Source organism: Astyanax mexicanus, chromosome 13, assembly GCF_023375975.1.
Source record: "Astyanax mexicanus isolate ESR-SI-001 chromosome 13, AstMex3_surface, whole genome shotgun sequence".
NCBI lineage: Eukaryota > Metazoa > Chordata > Actinopteri > Characiformes > Acestrorhamphidae > Astyanax > Astyanax mexicanus.
The window spans coordinates 14,603,860-14,625,166 of NC_064420.1; the positions used below are offsets into that span (position 1 = coordinate 14,603,860).

Below are 21,307 nucleotides of genomic sequence, written 5' to 3' on the forward strand. Positions count from 1 at the left end.
ATGAAGTTTTCAGACACACGCCGCATTTCCTTGCGCATTTTTTTGTTGCATGGTGGGGTAAATGTTCCACTTAAAATGTACTCTTTCAGAGCTCTGTAAAAACGTAAGTCCTTCATTTTGAAACCGCGTTTTACAAGCTGTTTGCGACAGTGTGAGCGGAACCACAACTTGGCATTGCCTACCTGATCTGTGCCCCTGCTCAGTTTGCAATGCGCATGCGTGCGCATGCGCGGAACAAATCGGGCAGGGGGTACAGATCGGGTAGTGACAAGCAGTAGAACCAAAACTTTTGCAGCTCAAAAACCAATCCTGCTTTAGAGCGAGGATAGGACCGCCTACCTAACTATCATACAAATGCAGAAATACAGAAATAAATAAATTAATAAATGTGGCAATAAATCAATAAATAAATGTAGAAATGTTGAAATAAATGAATGAATAAATAAATGAAAAAATAAATAAATGCACATATAAATGAATAAATAAAAATAAATATAAAAAATTAGAAATGTATTTATTAATTAATTTATTTACCTATACAATTATTCATGCGTGTATTTATTTTTTATATATTTATTTATTTATTCATTTCTATGTGTATTTATATATGTATTTATTTATTTCAACATTTATTTATTTATTCATTTATTTATTTCAACATTTATTTATTTCTACATTTATATGTGCATTTATTTATTTATTTATTTATTTATACGTATGTCATTTTTGGTCCTCCATACTGTAATACTTAAATATATAAATACATCTACATTAATTATAAGGAAAATGTGTTGATTATAAAGATTAAAATAATATAAAGACAATTAAAATAAAGATAATTTAATAATTCATTGATGTCTCCTCCTCAGTAAATTTATATCTTACTCCCTGAGAGCATTACACACCCACCAGTATAGTTTTTCTTATTTATATTTTCTGAGTAGGCTCTAAAAGCAAGTTATACCTTCTCTACACATATTTAATTGTACGCTTGTTTCTATAGATACAACTATCAACTAATAGAATCAAAGTACAGTAATAGTTTAATGTTAAATATGTTTATTGCAGTCATATTTACAAATATAATGCTGTTATGTTTTTTCTTTTGTATGACATGACCATTTTAAATTCAGCATCACATTCTTGAAATAAGTACTTGGAAAATTGGGCACCAGCAGAAGCGAAAGTAGGGGCAGCAACATTAAAACATATTAATTTACTGACAATAATAAAATGTATCTATGATTTTCCTATTTCCTTTTTTTGCCAATATAAAACATGAATAATTTAATTGCTCTGAAAAGCTCCACTATTTTACTTAATGTTGTTAAATTCTCCTGTTGTGTCTAACAGGATAACTGTGTGTGTGTAATTTAATTTTAAACTTTTTCAAGTAAAACATTTTTGTCTCTAGTATACTAATATACTGCATACACAAACAACTTCTAGTGTGATTTTACAAATTAGAGAAATGTTGACTAAAGCTTATTTGGTAGTAGTGAGTGTGTTTATATAAAAATGTGCTAGCTAAGTTAATAACATACACTTTTAACGAAGTAGCAGAGTGTGCAGGAACGTATTACTGAACTCTGGAATAAACAATACAAATAAAGATTTTTTTATATTAACTCACAGACACAGCACCATTTTATTTAACTAAAAAGCTAGCTAAAACAAACATTACACAGTGACTTGTAGAGACACACAACCACTAAGTTAACCTAGCTGACTAGCTAGCTAATGTACAACATCTAAACAAAAGTTCTGTGGAAGCATTTAGGTTAGCTAGTAAAGACCAATTCGCTAGCTAACTACCAAATTGGTTAACTAGCAAGCCTAAATGCTTTTACAGTATGTATGTTTGTAAAAGCATTTAAGCTAACGCTAGCAAACTGGCTGGTTTCTATCCTAGCTAGCTAACTGTTTATAGCTTAGCTAACGTAAGTACCGAAACAGTACTTCTGTTCTGGCCTTGTACACTAGTTAACAATTTGAATTTCAAGTAAAAACATACTTTTTGGTTGTCTGTTAGTAACTGTTATAGCTACATTAACATTTACATTAACATGAAATGTGTTTAATGCTACATTCTGAGATAATTTAGCTTCAGATAATATCACCTTGATATGCTGCTAAGTTAGCTAGCTTAGCTAACTGAAGAGGCAACACAGATAGGGTTATAAATCATATTTGACGGCCAAAATATTTATTAAGTCAAAATAAATTATATTTCAAAAAAGGTACGTAATACTTAGTTAGGTTTGCTACCTACCTACAAACTTCAAAGGTTTCAGGATAGCTGACAGTTGAGGAACGTTGTAATGTTTGAGGAATCCGCGCGCCAAGTGCTACGAGAAACCGCACGGGTTGAACTGGGCTGATGCGCAGGGGCACCAAGGTAAATATCATCTAGATTCATTTACACTCTAAACGTGATCACACGTTTGGGGTGTGCGCGACGGTTGGTATTGGGGTCTAGGGATGCTGATCGTGTGTGTGCGTGTGTGTGCGTGTAGCAGTACTATAACAGGCTCTGTGTGTGTGTGTGTGTGTGTGTGTACTATAACAGGCTCTGTGTGTGTGTTTGTGTGTGTGTACTATAACAGGCTCTGTGTGTGGGTGTGTACTATAACAGGCTCTGTGTGTGTGTGTGTGTACTATAACAGGCTGTGTGTGTGTGTGTGTGTGTGTGTGTGTGTGCGTGTAGCAGTACTATAACAGGCTCTGTGTGTGTGTGTGTGTGTGTGTGTGTGTGTGTACTATAACAGGCTCTGTGTGTGGGTGTGTGTGTGTGTACTATAACAGGCTCTGTGTGTGTGTGTGTGTGTGTGTACTATAACAGGCTCTGTGTGTGTGTGTGTTTGTGTGTGTGTACTATAACAGGCTCTGTGTGTGGGTGTGTGTGTGTGTACTATAACAGGCTCTGTGTGTGTGTGTGTGTACTATAACAGGCTGTGTGTGTGTGTGTGTGTGTTTGTGTGCGTGCGTGCGTGTGTGTGTGAGGAGCAGCATAACAGCGGGAGTAAGTATTCTTACTGACAGGAGTCATCTATAACTGTAAATAAAAAGAAAATATACAAGTCAGCTTTGGTAGAAAAGTGCTAACAGTAGGGAACAGTCAGTTTTCCACTTTGTTAGTGCAGTGCTGGTACAGGGTCGTCTGCCGTATTTGAGCCAGTACACACCTGTGTTCAGAGAATCAACAGGTTAGGTGCGACAGTCGTTCACCAGCACCAAAACGACTGCTCAGTGACACTGATGTAGAACACTCAGAAAGTGACACTGGGCCAGCTGTGGGCCAGAAGTATTTTTCTGCTTGCGACTCTAAACCAGCAGTGCCGACTTAGAAACGACTCCGGGCCAAAGTCGCTGGCTATCTGGGAATATCACAAAAAATTTCACAACATCAAAAACATTTCATATCATATTACAATAATTATCAATATTGCCTCCGCTATGATCTGCTTTCTCTCAGTCACTGAAAAAAATCTCGTCCGGGAGGGGGGAAAAACACTGACCGCCCACACTAAAAACTGATTGGCTGTCTCACAGACTCTTTGCAGAGAACAGGCCAATTAGAACCCTCTCTGTTTTCTCTCTCTCCTTCCCACACGCGATTAGAGAAAAAAGTCTGTCACCTGTGTGCGCGTTTGTGCGGCACTTTTTCTGAATTCCGGGAGATCATATGTGACTCGCGGGCATCAGGGAGCCGCTACCGAAATGCGGGAGACTCCCGCAGCTTCAGGGAGACTTGGTTTGTCTGCATCGCAATGGTTATCATAACTTTTAATTAAAAAAAAATACATTTGTAGGTTTCTTTGGTCCCTCGTGCCGCCATTATGCCGGTAATACTACATAATCCTCTACAACAGAGGTCACTTATAGGCGGACAGGCGTTGTCCAATACGAACCCAACCGATAAACTACTGAGAAGGATTTAATTCTGACAGCGTTTATTTAACGCGGGGAACTTTTCTTGTCTGTGCTTTGTGGTGCAGTAAACTCACAGAACAATCACGTGTACAAACGCTCTCCTCTGACAGTCAGATCTGTCAGATGGTGCACAGCAGAAAAAGAAATTAAAATACTACATTTATAAAACGTACTCACAGTAATGTAACCGAGCAGTGTTACTTGGAGGGATTAAAGAGAAACAACCGAGACAGTAGTGCAAAATATACCACTTTGGCAACTCCCCCATCAGTTTTTCCCACATGACAAAAAAGTCTGCTACAGTAATAAAATTCAATAAAATAAAACTATATTTTGGCAAGTTCAGCAAATATTTGTTCATATATTGTATATGGAGATTTGTCATTCATGTAATTATAGTATTTGTAATTTGTTTTGTCTTCCAGTTGTTGATGATATAAAACACTGACAGAACTACTAGGCTTCTTCAGTATACAGGATATAATACTGAATCATAACACAAGTTAAAAATGATGACGGTTTGGACCTTGACCTGACAAAATTTTCTTTAACTGGACCCTACTGAATTCTAATTAAATATCCCTGACCTACAACCTCAATCCTCCAAACTAGAATCAGTCACCCTACCCCTCTATCCCAACAAGAATCAGAACACTATAATCCTCTATCCCAACAAGAATCAGAACACCCTACCCCTCTATCCCAACAAGAATCAGAACACCCTACCCCTCTATCCCAACAAGAATCAGACCACCCTAACCCTCTATCCCAACAAGAATCAGACCACCCTACCCCTCTATTCCAACAAAAATCAGAACACTATACTCCTCTATCCCAACAAGAATCAGAACACTATACTCCTCTATCCCAACTAGAATCAGTACATCCTACCCCTCTATCCCAACATGAATCAGACCACCCTACCCCTCTATCCCAACAAGAATCAACACACCCTCTGTAGAACACCTCTATCCCAACAAGAATCAGACCACCCTACCCCTCTATCCCAACAAGAATCAGAACACCATCTGTAGAACACCTCTATCCCAACAAGAATCAGACCACCCTACCCCTCTATCCCAACAAGAATCAACACACCCTACCCCTCTATCCCAACAAGAATCTGTACACCCTACCCCTCTATCCCAACATGAATCAGACCACCCTACCCCTCTATCCCAGTAAGAATCAGTCACCCTACCCCACCCAACCCCTCTATCCCAACAAGAATCAGAACACCCTACCCCTCTATCCCAACAAGAATTGGGACACTTGATGGTAGGGGCTGGGGGTCAATTGGGATTGGTTCTTATACAGGTGTTCTCCTGAAGTAACACCTCATGACCAATTGACATTCTGCTATTCCATGACCTTTAGATTCAAGCAGGACAGAAAAAGAACGAACACTGTGACTCTTTTTAGCTGTAACTAGCTCAGCATGCTAGCCATTAGCGTATGAGTGGGCCTGTCTGGCTCATCACCTCTGGACAAACATCCAAGTACTGACCAATAAAACCACACCACAGGCATGACCCATAAAACAGCAACACAACTAAAAGGACATGAAAGAACTGAGAACTAGAACAAAAAACTATTTCAGGGAAGAGGTGAGAACGCTCAGTCTGGAAGAACAGGTGTGAAACTCCAGTCCTGCCAGGTCACAGCGCTCCTCTAATGCACCCATTCAGCTCCTGAAGGGTGGTGTAATTAGTCTTGTTCTGAGGCAGGTGTGAAAGTTTAGTGCAAGAAAAAAAAACACTGCAGGTTCATGTGGTCCTTCAGTGCTGCTGCAGAGTTTGTGGAGGTGCTACTACAGTCCACACTCTGTGTATTCAAACTGATAAGTTCTTAAAGGTGTGTTTCTGCTAAAATCCACTTTTTCTTATTCTTTGGGAAATACTGTAGGTCTCTCTGAGTTATATATGATGCTGCATTTGAAACTCTTCCTCAACCTCCATAGTCTGCAGTAGTTAGTAAAAGAAAATATTCAGAAAAACAAGTTGATCAGGAAAAGCACCCGTGTCAACGGCAACCTGCGGCCTCGCCTACCTTGGCTCACGACCGCCCACTTTTCAAATAGTAGCTAACATAGCTTAGAACAGCATGGCAGTGTATTCCTGTGTTTTTTGTGCAAATAACACATCAGTATTATAAGCTTTACCCAGTCATTCAGAGCTAAGGGACAAATAAGAATTTGTCTATGGAGGAACACCACCAGCCAAGTACAATTGAGATAGGTAGGTGTATTTTTTTTTAGAACAGTTCTGTTTACACTAGTTAAAAGTAAAATAAAAAATAAAATAAAATACTTTCTGGACCTGGACTTCCCACCTCTGTGTGTATGTAACCCAAGGTTTACATAGGATCTCCAGTGGATTTCATTTTTTACAGAGACTCTAATACTAGGTCAGTGTGGCTAAACTGCACTACTCATGTAAAGTAACATATTACATTGCAAAAGACTGTTATTAGTGTAAATATCTCTTTATTTTAAAGCATTTCTAACTGTTGTCCGTCTCGCTGCCTCCTGGTGTTGCAGTATTGTTAAGTCAGCCACCGCCTCTTTTCTAACTGCTGCTAATGCAGCATTGCACAGTAGCATCACAGAGCACTTGGAGGAAAGCGCAGCGACTCGGTTCTGATACATCAGCTCACAGACGCCTTGTGCTGATCAACATCACCCTTTGGAGTAATGAGGAGAAAGAGCTCCATCTACCCACCCAGAGAGAGCAAGGCTGCGGCAGCTGATGGCAAGCTGCATGACCGGGATTTGAACCAGCGTTCTCTCGATCATGGTGGCAGTGACTTAGCCCACTGGACCACTTGGTGCCAACATGCATCCAATTTTATAACCCTTCTTTGTCCTATAGCTCTTCCTACCAGCCATTGTATTCTCTACTATTCACAATTTATGTCATTGTTGTCATCAAAATTCAAATATTCAACCTCATTAAGGTCTCTCAAACACTCAATCTTTCTCTCAATTTTTTATATATAATTCATAAGACTGGTGAAAGTCTCTAATGCAGATTTTTAAAGTAGGGTCCTCTGACTGACTGTGAAGCTTGGTGGTGGTGGTGTGATTCGTTGCAAATGCTTTGCTTAAGCATTACCTGGACACCTGTCTACCACTGAGGGACTACTTTTAATTAATAATAAAAAAATTCGACCAAGGAAATTTAGCTAAGCTACTTAAGCCACCCTGTCATTAGAACTCCCTCGATCACGTGCATTTGATGTAAAAAAGCAAAAGCAAACATTTAAGACTAAATTCATTAAGACTGAATTAAATGTAAGACACTGGACGGAAATCTGGCTGTTTTTTTAAGTCTTTTTAAGCTTTAAAAAAAAAAATTAAGGTTTTGGATTGCAGACACTTTAAGACTTTTTAAGACCAAGTGGAATCCCTGTACATATTTTTTAATCAACCAGGACACAGCACAAACAAAATGGGTAAAGCAAATTTAATTACATACATAAATTGTTCTCACAGCTTTTTCATTACAAAGGTCATTTTAAAACTAGCCCGAATGGCCGATACAAAACTTTGTCTTTCAAAATAAAGTCAAGAAAAAAAACAAAATGACACGTGACATTTAGCTGCATGACCCTCATATTGTTGAACAGTGATGGGAAGCTTTTACAAAGACTGATCTTCAGCTGGATGAGCAACTAACGTTCAAACTTACTGAGTCTGCTGATCTCCACAAAACACCTTCTTGAGCGAAACACACTTTATTTACAGGTGCTGCTTGAAGGAAGCCTGTTAGAAAAGGAGAGAGACAGAGTCTTTGCTTGAGGTCAAGCAGGAGATTTAGAAGTTCTCTACAAGTTCCATGATCCTCTTCTGCTCGCTCTGACGGTACTCCTCGTTCTTGCCGTCGCCGATGCTTTCTGCATATTCTGCAAAACAGGAACGGCAAAAAGAATACAAAAGATCAGTCAGCAGGCTGCATTTATTTATTAAAATAAGCCCTGATTAACAGTGGGCGCCAGATGGATGAAAAACACTCTGCTACCAAAAGTTGTGTGGGTATTACTGAATTTTTCAGATTATCTGGCGCATTAAGCAACACTAGTAAGATTGCACAGTTAGGTCTCGCTGCTGGGGGTACGCATAGTTAAAAAAAAAAATATATATATATTATTTTAAAATAAAAGAAATGCTGGATATTATTCTACACAGATTTCTCTCCTGAAAGTTTAAACATTAAAAACAAACAAAAAAATCTAACTGATTAAAGTTACACTGACACTGTTAAAGCTGAAACAAGGGTACTGGTACATACTATACATAATATAAGGGCAATTCCACCAAATGGGTGCCATTTCTGTCCCCAGACAATAACATGTATAAATGTGCACACAAAATAACTTTAAAATACATTTTATTATTAAGCATAGTGTCTTGTACATTGATCTAATTAAAAAGTAAGATATCTAATTTTAAAAAATCAATAAAAACTACTTAGAACACTGAAATAAAATAGCATTTGTTAACTGTCCCCACCCTCTAACTATAAACATTACCATGAAATATATTTATTAAAATCCTTCAGAGATGTATTTTTTTTTTTCATTGTTGTGTGACTTTAAATCCCATATATGCTTTAAAAATATTTTTTCAAATACACATTTTAGTTGCGTCTCTGAGTTCTCACCCATTCCTGTTACTAGTGCTGTGCGTTATGACGATAAATATTGTTTCTACAGTAATTTCATCACTTATTCATGCAAATATAAAAAGTAGGCTATGATGAAATGTATTGGCGTGGTCACTTTGCATAAACTCAGTTTATATAAGTGATGATAAAGTATTCTTCACCAAAAAAGCTTCATAATATGATTTTGCGACATGACGCTAACTTTACGTTATTTGACTGACACTGAAGTTTTAATTTTTGTTTTTATTTGCTACATATATATTGCTGCACTAAAAGGTAGTAATTCTCATTTGTGAAAGTTTGGTTTAATGTCACTTTGAGAGAAGTAAGCAATGATATTATTTTGTCATGTTTTTTGAAGAATAACTGAAAACATACTTAAATGTGTTATATCATGACATATATGGTTATCGTGATATAAAAAAAATCCATATTGTGATATATGATTTTTCCCATTTTGCCCAGCACTACCTGTCACTGTAACACATTACCCTATCTGAAACATCTAGAACATTCTACAACACATCATATCTACAGCAGGAAGTGACATCAGTTGGTTCCTCTGAAGATCATGAGAAGAGCAAAATTCAAAAGTTCCCTTATTTGTTTTTCTGTATGTTTGATTTTATTTTAACTATGACTGAGGAGCTCAATCTAAACATCTAAACATTCTCTCCTGTTACCTAAATTAATTCCTAGATCTTTTTTATTTATTTTTAAAATACACATTTTGGGAAAATCACTAGAATGTGCTCAATATCCTCCTGCTATTAGCATAGCCGCTATTTAGCTATTTTTCATGTGTTTGCTGATTCTATGCTAAAAACTCATTCCTGTTACTCAAAACATAAAAAGTAACAGGAATGAGTACCAGTAACAGGAATGAGTACCAGTAACAGGAATGAGTACCAGTAACAGGAATGAGTGGCATTTTTTTTTTTGTCATGAATATCAATTATGCAGTCAACTTTTCTTCACTTTCTTGAGAGAATATCAAAGGAATTAGTGGACTTGCATTAAAACATGCTTTTTAAATGCCAAAAAAAAAAGAGTAAAAAAACAAAAACATAAAAACGTAAGTTTAATTTGCAAGAATTACAGCAAGCAAATGGCACCCATGCAGTTACTCTTATGTCACTTTAGGATGAGCATGACTGAACACAGGTAAGCAACAATGTCTTAAGATGTTGATGAATAGGGGTGTGTACCCTACTTCATTACATACATCAAATGGGAGAAAATGAAATACAGCTTTATTTTCTGTGTTCAGAGCAGGAGGAGTATGAAGGTTTGAGAAGAAGCTCCAGTCTGCAGTTTCAGTGTTGCAGTCTGAGTGCAGGCTGAGAGCTGTGAGCTCAGCTTTAAAGCTTCAAAAGGCCAAATACGATTAAAAGCAGCAGCAGCAGCACACATACAGACAGACTGAGGCACTTCACTAATTCACTGGTTCTCTTTCAGAACTCTCAATTACACACTAAACCCCAAAGAGCTGAGGTGAATATCACTGATTATCTGGTTCCAGTGGCTTCGGTCAGGAGGTGGATGTGTTAGACAGCAAGTGAACAGTCAGTTATTGAAGCAGGAAAAATGGTCAAGTGTAAAGGTGGCAACAGCAATGGTGGAGGAGTTCATGATAATGTTACTCTAAAAAAAAAATGCTGGAGATACAGTGATGTTAACTGTCTCTGCATCCATATTTAGTGTTGAGCATTGGTTACAGCTACCTAACAATATTTGGGGGCCAAATAACCAAAGAATTTGGTGGGAGGGCTTTAAACTCCCTGATTTTCACTGACTTCACCCTCAGCTAAAATTTGAAAAAGGCTAAAAATAGGTGGGGCAGTGGATGATGTATGGGTTTAGAGCCAGGGCAAGAGGAAGAGCTGATTGGTTGAGCTGCAGCAGCAGCAGTGTTCCTCTGATAGCGGTGAGACCCAGATGGTTGGACGTCAGCAGCAGGGGGGGGCGGGTATTATTGATTGACTGATCTGCATATTGTGATGCGTCTGCAAATTAAAGTACATTACAAAATACCAATAGCACAGTTAAAGCTGTGAGGGTGCTGCAGAGGTGGAAATTACCATAATAAAATATTTTTTTAGGTTAGAAATATGGCTGCACATGGGCAATAGAAACATCGCTGGATGTGTGATGTCACTTGAGGTAATTAAATCTAACACGTCATGTTGCAGTGTTTTGATAATTGACACAAGAAGTAGGAACACAGGGCTGTCTCTGTGTCTGTGTGAGTGACAGGCTGCTGCTGCCTAAACACGAGGTAAGCGCATTGCCTCCATCCACATGGATGGGCATGTGCTTGTAAATGCTGTGCACCTCAGACCAGCACAGTTTTGCAGGGCAGATATTTCCAGTTACAGCCGAATTGATGCTTTTATTTCCAGAAAAAACACTCTTATTTACCTTAAAAAAAAAAAAAAAAACATTTAAATGCCCGATTAAAGGGTCGATTACTGTAGTTTTGCTGTTTTCCTCAGGTTTTAAATGCTCGGCGCTGACTCAGCTCTTGATCGGTCTGGACGCGAGACAGTGTGCGGATGGGGGCGGGGGCTGGTGACGTCTTTGGCCCTGCATCTTTTAATATTGCGATATGTATTGCCAAAAAAAGAACATTTGCAATGTCAATGTTTTCCAATATCGTGCAGCCATAGTTAGAAAATATTTGTAAAAATGTTAAGCAGGACAGGTATGTTTCCACACTTTAAAGGTACTATGCTAACACTGCAGCAGTCGCTCTTTTAGAAAAATTGTTTCTCAAGAAACTAACAATGGTTCTTCTAACAGTAACTTCAAAAACCCTTTTTGATTAAGAGTTTATATCCCTGAAGTCACACACTTCCATTCCTCCGTCCTGTTCTGTCCATTCTTTCTTCCACATTCTCAATCTGAACACATTACATCTTCTTTCTGAAGCTTGAGAGCTACAGACAGTCCTCCTCACAACGCTTTGCTCTTTGAAGGTAGGATATTTGAAGGAGGAATGGTTAAGGAGAAGAGTATGGAGTGTGTGTGTGTGTGTGTGTGTGTGAGTGAGTGTGTGTTACTTTTTAAGCCCAACTCGACCTTAGAGAGCGGCAGGAGAAGGATCAAACCCACTAAAGAAGAAAGTTTAGAGTAGACATGCTAGGCATGCCCAAAGAGGACACACACACACACACACACACACACACACACACGGTGCTATTTGCATACTGTAACTGAGAGAGAGGGATAATCCTTGTTTGAGCTCAAAGGTGTTGGAAGCTTTAACCTCCAGAGCCCAAATTCCATAAAACACAACTCAAGCTTATGCACACACACACACACACACACTGACATAAATCTAAGTGAGCACTGACTTCCAGTATGATGCTTATTTTTGAAAATAAGGGGACACACACCTTCCAAGATTTGTATTCTCCCAAAGTCCTGCAGATCATCAAGATGTTTTTATTTTTTTTAAACTGACCATGACTGAGGTGTGAGAGACCTGCAGTTCTTTAGATGTTGTTCTGGGTTGTCCATGCCCTTTTAGAGTAATTCATTTTTCATGTAAACAAGTTTGGACAGCTTTCTTTCTATGTAAAAACTGCTTTTTATATTTATTTTGTCTGATATAAGGCTGCACGATATTGAAAAAATTGGGCATTCCTTTTTTTTTTTTGACGATACATTTCACAATATTAAACAATGCATGACCTGTGATGTCACCAGCCCTGCCCCAGTCTCGCCTCATAAATCTGGATCAACCGAGAGTCAGTGCTTTAGAGTCAGCCAAACATTTAGGACTCAGGGATAACAGCAAAACAACAACAATGGGCTCTTTAATAGAGCATTTAAATAGCCTTTTAAAAGGTAAATAAGAGTGTTTTTTCTGGAATTGAAAGCCTAAATTCAGCTGTAACTAGAAATATCTGCACAAAACTATGCTGATCTGAGGTGCACAGCTTTCGACAAGCTGTCAGCCTCTGCTTTTACAAGCACATGCCCAGCCATGTAAATGGAGGGCATGCGGTTATCTCGTGTTAACGCTGCACCCCCTCCCCCTCAAGCTTCTCAGGCAGCAGCAGCCCGTCACTCACACAGAGACACAGAGACAGCGCTGCGTATCTACTAGAGGTGTGTTCTTCATTTAAATGATCCGATTTGATTTTGAATTATATAAACCCAAGATCGACCCTTACTTTAAATTTGATTTAAAGTAAGACCAGACTGGGTGAAGCTACCTTATCTTAGCTTTTAGTGGGTTAGCCGATTCATTGGGGAAGCTAAAAGCATTATCGAGATTTCCGAGTACCAAACACGGCTGTCGCGCTAACCTAACCCCTGCTAGCATGCTAAGCTACACCCTGCTGGCTTGCTAGCAGCGTCAGGCGGTTGTACAGTGTAACAGGTTTAAATTTTAGATTGAATAACCATAGATTCATCTGTAACTGAGCGATTTATTGTGTAAATTGTGGAATTATGATCGTGTTCTCTACTAAGTGCAGTTGTAATTTAGATTATTTTGTCCCCAGAGATGAACGTAATTACCGGGAACCTAGAAACTATTTGGGAAAATTCGGGAAACTAGTGGGTATGGAAAAAATTTCACACTTTTTTTTACTTGCAAATAAACAAGACATGTATTTATTTTTATGTAACTAAAATATCAATATATACGTCCACACCCCTAGTATCTACACTGTGTTTGCAACACGTCCTGCGATGTATCTTTTGCGTGTGCACATCGTAATGACGATGCCTTAACGATATATCGTGCAGCACTAGACGGATACTAAAGTTTGTTTAATAATCTAATGTAATATGTAATACGACAAAAAAAAAGCAAAAACAAAAGAAATATGTAAGGTGGCAAACACTTTTTGTTTTTCACGGCACTGTATCACATTTATCATTCCATGCAGGTTCAATTCCAACACATCCCACTTTGATTAGCAGTACTTTTGATCTTCTGAAAGGTCCTTTAAGTTTCTGTCATGTTTTTATCATCAAAGCCAATGATTGTGAAAACATGGACTCAATAGTTTCAGCCAAAATTGTCTGTCATGTTAAATTTGCAATAAGAGGCAGAGTCAGTCTCCCCTATTCGTTTGGTAGACCCAACCTGAGAGCACTGGCTCAGATGAATACAAAAACTAGCTGAGCTTAACACTAACTGCACGAGTCTACCTATACTGATATTGGCTGACTGGCAAACAACTAGTTACATCACACAGTCTATTTAACGATAACATCAGTCGTCATTCAGTGTGTCTTTTAAAGCTACCAACAGCACAATAACCCCACATGACCAATAATAATATAGCTCAACTACAACTTAGCTACTTCATGACAGCCAAGCCTGTCAATCACTTTATTCCTAAGGATCCTATTTTTTCAGACTTTTGTATGAATTCTACTGGTCAGGTTTTAAGAAGTAGTAAAGCCACTTTGCTAAAAAACAGCGATATAAGTGAGTTTCAGTTTCCTTTCTCCAGCACTGAGGCTGGAGCAGTATTAGCATTAGCTGCTAACAGCAGAGCTAGCTCTTTTGCTGTTCAGAGGAGAGTATATTGGAGAGTAGTCTGCACTTTTCCGTGTCAAACCAAGCTGCATGGGACAAACCACTAGCTGATAGTGCACTGGGTTACTAGAACACTCAGGGTTCCTCAGTGTAGCGATATCAGGTGGCATTTACTAGCGCTAACTGTGCCTGGCTAGTGATGCTAACCAGGGCTGGCTAGCACTGCTTAACCGCAGCTGGCTAGAGCTGCTAACCTGGGCTGGTTAGAGCTGCTAACCACAGCTGGAAAATAAATACTGGAATTCTCAGCTTACTAAACGGAAATAAACGGAAGCGTTTTATTCACCCAAATAAATAGTTTCTGGAGAGAAATCTGTGTAGACTAACATCCAGCACTTAATTGAATAAACATGTTGGAATAGGCGGAACAACAGATCATACTGCAACCAGCCAGCAGAGGCACTAGACCTGTGGTGGCTTCCATTTTTACAGGTGATGTGCTGCCTGTATGTGTCTTAAGTAATCGATTGATCCAAACAGGTAAAATTTAGCCTTCAAAACTATAATTTTTTCCATTCTCCTCTATAATAAACCACCTTATACACTAGATTACCCTACGGACATGCCTGTGAACAGCTGGGATGACTTGATTGCCCCTAAATTGAAGATATTTAGCTCTGTGGCCGACCTGCTGAATATTATAATGTGCTCAGTGGTTTGAGAAAGCTCTGGCCTCCTGCAGGGAGAAAGAGGAAAGCCTATTATTTACTATTAGAAGTGTGACAACACCACCCACTTAACAGAAAACCTAACACGGTTAACTGGGGACAACAAGTAAACAAACCCACACAATCTCCAAGAGCATTCTTAGGAACTATAACAAGAAAGAAACGAGACCAATGAAAACCAAGCCATGATTACTGGAAAACCATGGTTATGTTAACATTAATTCTTCCTATAATTGGGTTGTGGGGCAACATGGAACTGGATGTCTGGTTTTCTAGCCTTCATTTTAGTATTATTTCAAACTAAAATGGTTTTTAATGGTTTCAATTTTCATGGTTCCAATTATTAAACAATCCAAACTATTCATGTTATAATTAGAGAGATATACAGTTAGGCCCATAAATGATTTGAGCTCTGCATGCCACCACACTGTATCTTTATCTATCGTAAAGAAAATACTTCATGAGAACAAATCTTCAGAGAGTTCACCACAAGGTTCAAATTAATAGAAATTTCATTAATAGAAAGACGAGTTCAGACTTAATAATAATAAATAAATAATAATAAAAAATAATAATAATCTAAAGAATCCAGCCCAGTTCTGAAAAAGCATTATATGGACATATGGAACTAAGATCAGCATGTACCAGAATGATGGGAACAAGAAAGTATGGAGAAGGTTTGAAATAGCTCCAAAAAAAGCTCATCACATTCTCTGTTAAACATGGTGGTGGTAGTATGGGCGTGCATTTCTTCTAATGGCACTGGGTCACTAGAGTTTATTGATGATGAGACAGAAGACAGAAGCTGAAGGATGAATTCTGAAGTGCACAGAGATATACTTTCTGCTCAGATTCAACCACATGCAGAAATATTTATTGGGTGGTGCTTTATAGTACAGATGGATACTAACACAAAACATACTGCGAAAGCAACCCAGGAGTTTTCGAAGGTAAAGAAGTGGAATATTATGCAGTGACCGGATCAACCACAAGGTCTGAACCTGATCATGCAGCATTAATTCACTTGCAAAAGGCAGGAAGACCCACAAACCAGCAACAAGCTGCAGTAAAGCTGCAGTGAAGACCTGACAAAGCCTCATAAATGTGAAAACCCAGTGTTTGGTCATGTCCATGGGTTACAGACTCCAGGCAATCACTGCCTGTATACGATTCACAAGAAAGTATTAAAAATAAACATTTTATTTAAGGCAAAGTTCGTTTGTCCAATTACTTGTGAGCCCCTAAAATGAGGAGGATTTGTAGAAAGTGGTTGTAATTTCTAAACACTTCATATGATATTTTTTTGGTCAGTTCCTTAAATTAAACCTAAAAGTCTAAACTTCAATCATCTCTTTTGCAGAATTCAAATCATGAAGATTGTGTCACTGTCCAACTGTGATTTATGAGCAATGATCTCTAATACATCGTAATACAGCCAGTAGCGTTCACAAACTAAAACAAGGGACTAAAACAACCATAATATTGTACCATGTTAACCACAATACATACACATAGTCCAGCCACAAGAACACACTACTCTACATACTTTATTCTTCTTTCACTTTTTTCCCTTAGTGGTCAGGACCACCACAGAGCAGCCACTACTGTATTTTTTGCACTTTAAGGCGCACCAGATTATAAGGTGCACTTTCATTAACGTCTATTTTCTGGTCTGTTTTCATACACAAAGCACATCAGCTTAAAGGGCACAATATTAATAAAGACAAACCGGGGTTAGCAGCAGGCTACAGTCAAATATACTCACCTCTGAAGAGCAAAAGAGCTAACTAGCACTTAGCACAGTTAGCAGCTAATGCTACTGCAGCTCCAGCAGGGCTAGTCGGAGTTAGCAGCAGGCTATAGGCTGATAACACTCACCTCTGAACCACAAAAGAGGATTCAAGGATTCAAGGAGATTTTATTGTCATTCGCATCTTATGTGGTACATGAGGTGGAACGAAATTGTGATCTCACGATCCAGTTTACACCCAGGAGCTGTTATTAAATAGATATATAGATAAAAGTACAATAAAGGAATACAATAAAAATAGAATATACAAAATAGTTAAAGATAAATACCCCAAATTAAATAAATAGAAAGAGTAGACAGGTTGCAACAACAAGTCCAGAGTGCAAATGTGCTATAGCAGCATGAAATGAATTAGAGCAGTAGAGAATAAGTGTCTCAGTGCGGGTAAAGTGACCGTGTTTGTGCAGTAATTGTCCTTGTGTGTCAGTGCAGTGTGTTGTTAAGTGGAGTTTAAGAGTCTTACAGCTTCCGGAATGAAGCTGTTTCTCAGTCTGGTTGTTTTGCACTTGATGCTCCGCAGCCTCCGTCCTGAGGGAAGCGGGACAAAAAGTGCATGTGCTGGGTGGGTGGGATCCTTCCTGATGCAGGTGGCCCTCTTCCTGCATCTGGAGGTGTAGATGTCCATGGTGCTGGGGAAGCTGACTCCAACAATCCTCTGTGCAGCCTTCACCACCCTCTGCAGAGCTTTCCTGTCTGCAGCAGAGCAGCTTCCATGCCACACGTTGATGCTGGAGCACACGACGCTCTCCACCACACATCTGTAGAAGGAGGTGAGGACTGCGCTCCCTAGTCCAGCTCGTCTCAGCCTCCTGAGGAAGTAGAGCCGCTGATGTGCCTTCCTGACCAGAGTGGAGGTGTAGTTGCTCTAGGTAAGGTTGCTGCTCAGGTGCACCCCTAAGTACCTGTAGCTGTCGACCACTTCCACCGCAGATCCTCCAATGTGCAGGGGGAGGTGGGCATGCTGGCCTCTTCTGAAGTCCACAATCATCTCCTTCTTCTTCTTTACGTTGATGCAGAGGTTGTTCTCTCTGCACCAACCCTCCAGGTGTTCCACCTCCTGCCTGTAGCTGGACTCATCTCTGTTTGTGATGCATCCAACCACTGCTGTGTCGTCTGCAAACTTCACAATATGACAGCCTGGATGGAGAGGTGAGCAGTCATATGTGAGCAGTGTGAACAGGAGGGGGCTCAGCACACAGCCCTGAGGGGAGCCAGTGCTGAGGATTATAGTGCGGGAGGAGATGTTGTGAATTCTCACAGACTGCGGCCTGTTGGTCAGGAAGTCTAGGACCCAGTTGCACAGCGAAGAGCTCAGTCCTAGTGAGGAGAGTTTATTTATCAGGGTCTGTGGAATCATGGTGTTGAAAGCGGATGTGAAGTCCACAAAGAGCATACGGACGTAGGAATCCTTCTGCTCCAGGTGGGTGAGGGCAGTGTGGACCACGGAGGAGATGGCATCCTCTGTGGATCGGTTCTTCCTGTATGCATACTGGTGTGGATCCACAGTGACGTTGATGGTGGCTTTGATGTGGGTCTGAACCAGTCTTTCAAAGCACTTTGTGACTATCGGAGTGAGGGCCACTGGCCGGTAGTCATTCAGACCTGTCACTGCGGAGCTCTTGGGGACTGGGATGATGGTGGCGGTCTTCAGGCAAGTGGAGACAGTTGCCTGGATGAGGGACGCGTTGAAAATGTCGGCCAGGACGTCCGAGAGCTGGTCTGCGCAGTCTCTTAGCACCCGTCCGGGGATGTTGTCCGGGCCAGCAGCTTTTCGGGGGTTGATCCTTCTCAGCGTTCTCCTTACTTCTGCTGGTGTCACGCTGAGGGGCTCCTCTCCTGGTGAGTGTGGGAGTCTGGTGCTGGGGGGGGTGTCAGGATTCTCAAAGCGGGCGTAGAACTTGTTGAGAGCCTCAGGCAGGGATGGGTCTTTGGAGCTTTGTGCAGCGTTGGATTTGTAGTCCGTGATGCACTTGATGCCCCTCCACATGCTCTGTGGATCCTGGGAGGAAAAGTGTCCCTGGATTTTCTGAGCATATGCAGCTTTTGCCCTCTTAACTCCAACAGTCAGCTCTCTTCTAGCCCTTCTGAGTTCGTCTGGGTCTCCAGACCTGAAGGCAGCATCCCTGGCTTTCAACAGAGAACGCACCTCTGCGTTCAGCCAGGGCTTCTGGTTGGGGTAGCAAGTCACAGTCTTGGTGGTAGTGACATCCTCAGTGCACTTGCTGATGTACCCAAGAACAGCAGATGTGTATTCCTCCAGATCCAGCTCCCCCTCACACTCAGCAGCATCCCTGAAGACCTGCCAGTCTGTGCAGCCGAAGCAGTCCTGCAGCACAGCGTCGCCGTCACTGGGCCACACAGTGATGGTCTTCTGTGTGGGTTTGGAGCGTCGCAGCGGGGGGTGGTATGCGGGGACCAGCATGATGGAGATGTGGTCTGAAAGCCCGAGGTGGGGGCGCGGGAATGCCCTGTAAGCGTCTTTCACGGAGGAATAAACGCGGTCTAACGTATTATTACCTCGCGTTGGGATGTTCACGTGTTGGTAAAACCTCGGCAGCGTGTTCTTCAGTTCTACGTGGTTAAAATCCCCCGCTACCACGTAGAACGCGTCCGGATGCTTGTTCTGAAGCGAGCTGATGTTGTCATGGAGCTCCTTCAGCGCGTTGTTAGCATTAGCATCCGGTGCTATGTAAACAGCAATCACGAACACCGCCGAAAACTCACGAGGCAGATAGTGAGGGCGACACTTCACAGTCAGCTGTTCTGTCGCCTCGGAGCAGTGGCTGTTTACCAACACGCAGTTTGTGCACCAACCTTTGTTTATGTAGACGCACAAGCCGCCCCCCCGGGATTTTCCAGATAAAAGGCTGCGGTCCGCTCGGAAGAGCTGCCGGCCGGCGAGCTGGAAGGCTGAGTCCGGCATGGTCTGGTTCAGCCAGGTTTCCGTGAGACAAATCACAGCGCAGTTCCTCATCTCCTCAGAAACATTCATCCTCAGCCGCAGCAGGTCCAGTTTGTTATCCAAAGCGCGGACATTAGACAGGAAAAGCGACGGAATCGGGGGCCGGTTAGCATTAGCCTTTAGCCTGGCTAGCACACCACCGCGTTTACCTCGCTTCTGACGCCGCTGGCACCGCCTCCTCCTGCCCTTTGTCTGCAGCGATCCGCTCCCCCACGCCGGAGCGCGGAGGACCTGTAGCTCGCCCAGCGTAGCTCGGATATTATTGTCCAAAGTTGCTGTTTTACTGACCAAACTGTCCATAATCCTCAAAAGTTCGGTCCTGCTATAACTCACACGCGTGGGGTGCGTGAAGTTGGGTTCAGAACCGACGGAAAAACAGCTCAAAAAAGGGTGTTCGCTAGGAGCGTGAGTAGCCGCTGCACTACTGCGCGCCGCCATCTTTATTTTAAGCTAGCTAGCGCTTAGCGGGTAATGATAATACTGCTCCAGCAGTGCTAGCCAGGGTTACGAGCAGGCTACAAGCCGATAACACTCACCTCTGAACAGCAAAAGAGCTGGCACTTAGCACGTTTAGCAGCTAATGCTAATACGGCTCCAGTCATGAGTCTCTGTGCTGGAGAACTAAAATATAGAATTTAACCATCTTGCAGTGGAGTGGTTTTACTGCTCCTTGCAATCTGACTGGTAAAATTCATACAACTGACCATTTTGGGGAAAATTTAAAGATTTTAAGTGCGCTTTATAGTGCGAAAAATACGGTATTTGGGTGGTGGGTCATTATTGTGATCAATGATTACAGACTAAAGGATGACGAACACAAACTTCGAGGTGGAGCAGCTAGGTAGGATAGAGTCTAATAGAGTGAACAGTGACTGGATACAGTCTGTAGTTATAGAACTACAACATGCTCCTATATGGCCAGTGAAGGATCACAACTTCTACAGAATGTATTGTGGAAAAGAGCCAACCTTAATGTGGCATTGAGAAGCTGGAACAGACAGGTGGAAAAAATAAAAATATTAATATTGTATTTGATGGGTCAGTGCCTGGGGCTCGAAGCTTGACCCACGCCGTGGCGTCTGATGTTGCGTTGCTTGATGAAATTCAGGCTAAAAAAAAAACCCATTGACAGCGTTTTGACCGGACACACAGAATTCTAGCAATCAGGACCCACAAAATAGGGTGACATGCAGGGCAACAGGACAGCCTTTGAAGGGGGAGACTTTCCGATCGCCTCTTTTCACATGGAGGCGTTGTCAAAGCAACAGCATTTGGACATTTGTGACTCAATACAGGAGCCTCTGGTATCTGAACTAGATAAGGGTGGTCCAAATATAATGTATTGATATGAGAAGTCTCTTCAACAGAGTGGCTCCTTGTGGTGACCCATTTGTGCCATTTTTTTTTTTTTTTTTTTTGCTTTGAATGACATGCTGTATGGGGATGAGCATTGTACTGTTGGAATAGTGCACCAGAGTGAGAGTTCATAAACGGTAAGGCCTGTGGTTGAAAGCCCATATTAACATAATGTTTTCCTATATTTGCATGATATTTGCATAAAACACATCAAGACACCAGGCCTTCTGGATGAGTGACAACAAACCACTGATCTTCGCATTGTCCATGGTGTCTCCACACTGATTTCTTGGCCAAGATAAAAGTGGGCCTCGATACTGATGGTAACTCACTGCTATACTAGAATGGAAA

The 21,307-nt window shown here is 41.0% G+C and overlaps 1 protein-coding gene across 1 annotated transcript in view; it reads right to left on the bottom strand.

Annotated features, from left to right (window-relative positions):
- Positions 1–7,382: 7,382 nt before the first annotated feature.
- The window catches only part of ctnnbl1 (catenin, beta like 1), a 107,029-nt gene continuing 93,104 nt past the window's right edge, over positions 7,383–21,307 (bottom strand). Inside the window, exon 16 of the mRNA XM_049462716.1 lies at positions 7,383–7,836. Within this exon, the coding sequence (XP_049318673.1) occupies positions 7,748–7,836 (89 nt within the window). The 3' untranslated portion in view covers positions 7,383–7,747. The remainder of the gene's footprint in view (positions 7,837–21,307) is intronic.